Raw genomic sequence first — 2,251 nt, 5'->3', positions numbered from 1 at the left:
CAGGAGGAGGATATCTGAGGAGGTAAGCACAGTTCACAATCTTAACACGTCAGATTTATATAGAAACCTATTTTGACTTACTTATAACTCCCATAAAACTTGTGAGGTAAACTATTTGGTCCAAAATAGCTTATATTTGGGAAATATATGTCATTGTTGTGCAGCACAGACCAACGTCTTAGCAGTGTTTTCTATTTCTCGAAACTGTTAATGTCTCTGGGTTATATAGTCCATCACTCTCCCCAACATTCCATATTTTGTACCGTTCTGCATCATACTGTCAGAAGTCTAGCCATAATGACTTCTAAGTCACTTTTTTAAAATTTGGGCTAGACGTTTTATTTTGTCGACACTTGAAACCATACTATGTTAAAAGAGGAGAAACGCCACGGTGTTGACGCTGTCCATGCTGGTGAACGTTTTTCTAAAGTATATCAGGCTCTATCATAGCTCCGGGCAGCAATTCAAATACTTTAGTGGTCGTTAGGTAAACTATAAACTGTTTCATTGTTTCATTTCGGTTTTGTATGGCTACCCATACGGACAACGGCTTTACAACTGAATTAATTGTGGAGCATTATGTGTCACAGAACTTCACATGGGAGAGGTCTCTGCCGGGTGGAATCTCATTTTCTTTTTATTTTTAAGCACTGAATGGTCCACTGGGTGTCAGTGTAACAGTAGAAGCTTGGTGAGGCTTCAAGCAAAATAAACTCTGCCCCTTTAGAAACCAGCATTTTCCCAGCTAGACCACAAAGAATGGCATCGTTTCGGGTTTTGATCTGCGCCTTTCCAACACTAGTATGCTACTGCGAAATCCAGATATAATGTCAGTACAGTTGCGGGTGCATTAAGTGGAATACATTTGTGGATGTGATTTTAAATTGATTGCGCCAAAGGAGACACAGGACAAAGAGGAAGAATGGTGTCGTTGTCGCATCCTCTGCTTTTCTCTCTGTTGTTTTGCTTTGGCGAGCTGATTTTTGCTCAGATAAAATACTCGACCCCAGAGGAAGTTAAAGTGGGAACTATTATTGGAAATATTGCCAAGGATTTGGGTCTCGATGTCAGCACATTGATTAACAGGCGATTTCGGATTGTGCCCGGAGCTCACGTGGCCCTTTTTGAGGTAAACCCGAACAATGGGGCTTTGTATGTTCATAAGACTCTGGACCGAGAACAGCTGTGCGATATAAATGGCGCTTGCTTAATGGATCTGAAAATCGTTGCTGAAAATCCACTTGAAATCCATTATGTCACAGTGGAAATAATGGATACTAACGACCATATTCCGAGTTTTGCTGAAAAGGAAAAGCTAATAGAAATAGCAGAAACAACGATGCCAGGAGCACGATTTCAGTTACCAGGCGCACGAGATCCAGATGTTGGAATAAATTCAGTCCAGCGCTATAAACTTAGTCAAAACGATCATTTTAATCTTGAAATTCGAGACAGAGGAGAAGACAAAATTCCTTTCTTAGTATTGCAGAGACACTTGGACAGAGAACAAAAAACAAACCACAGCTTAATTTTGACCGCTTTGGATGGAGGGACACCGTCAAAATCAGCTAATCTTAATCTTACAATAAAGGTTCTTGATAACAACGATAACAGACCCGTGTTTTCTAAAGAGGTTTATTCTGTTGCATTAGAGGAAAACTCTGCATTAGGTACGATTGTAACAAAACTCCAAGCAACGGATCTCGACGAGGGAATTAACGGGGAGATCGAGTATAGCTTCGGTGGTGACATTAATTCTAAGGTGTTACAATTATTCAGTCTGGACAAAAATGTTGGAGAAATTCGAGTTAATGGACAAATTGACTATGAGACAGCTGATGTTTTCAAGTTAGACATCCAAGCTTCTGATAAAGGTCAGCCGCCGATGACAACTGATTGTAGAGTCATAATAAAAATACAAGATGTCAATGACAATAAGCCAGAGATAGAGGTGACATCACTATCTAGCATGGTCCCAGAGGATTCAAAACAAGGAACTGTGATTTCTCTTATCAGTGTTACAGACATGGATTCTGGCCTGAATGGTAAAGTCATATGCAGTCTGACAGAAAACGTGCCATTTGAATTAAAACCATCATTTAAGGAAAACATGTATTCACTAGTGACAACTGAAACGCTGGACAGAGAAACTGTGTCACATTATGACATTTCAATAACAGCTACAGACTGTGGACAGCCCGCGCTTTCCACGTTCAAAACACTGAGTGTTCAGGTGTCAGATGTGAATGAT

The 2,251-nt window shown here is 40.2% G+C and overlaps 1 protein-coding gene across 1 annotated transcript; it reads left to right on the top strand.

Moving 5' to 3' along the window:
• Positions 1-759: 759 nt before the first annotated feature.
• Positions 760-2,245, top strand: LOC109953950 (protocadherin alpha-8-like; the record flags this gene model as incomplete). The annotated part of the gene is made up of 1 exon (XM_020589384.1): positions 760-2,245. A coding segment is annotated over exon 1 (1,323 nt), but the record flags the coding sequence as incomplete, so codon positions are not given.
• Between the last annotated feature and the right edge of the window lie 6 nt (positions 2,246-2,251).

The sequence above is a fragment of the Monopterus albus genome, unplaced genomic scaffold (assembly GCF_001952655.1).
Source record: "Monopterus albus unplaced genomic scaffold, M_albus_1.0 scaffold2245.1, whole genome shotgun sequence".
Lineage (NCBI taxonomy): Eukaryota > Metazoa > Chordata > Actinopteri > Synbranchiformes > Synbranchidae > Monopterus > Monopterus albus.
The sequence above is the reverse complement of the archived record's forward strand: the minus strand, read 5'-3'. Positions and strand labels throughout refer to the sequence as shown.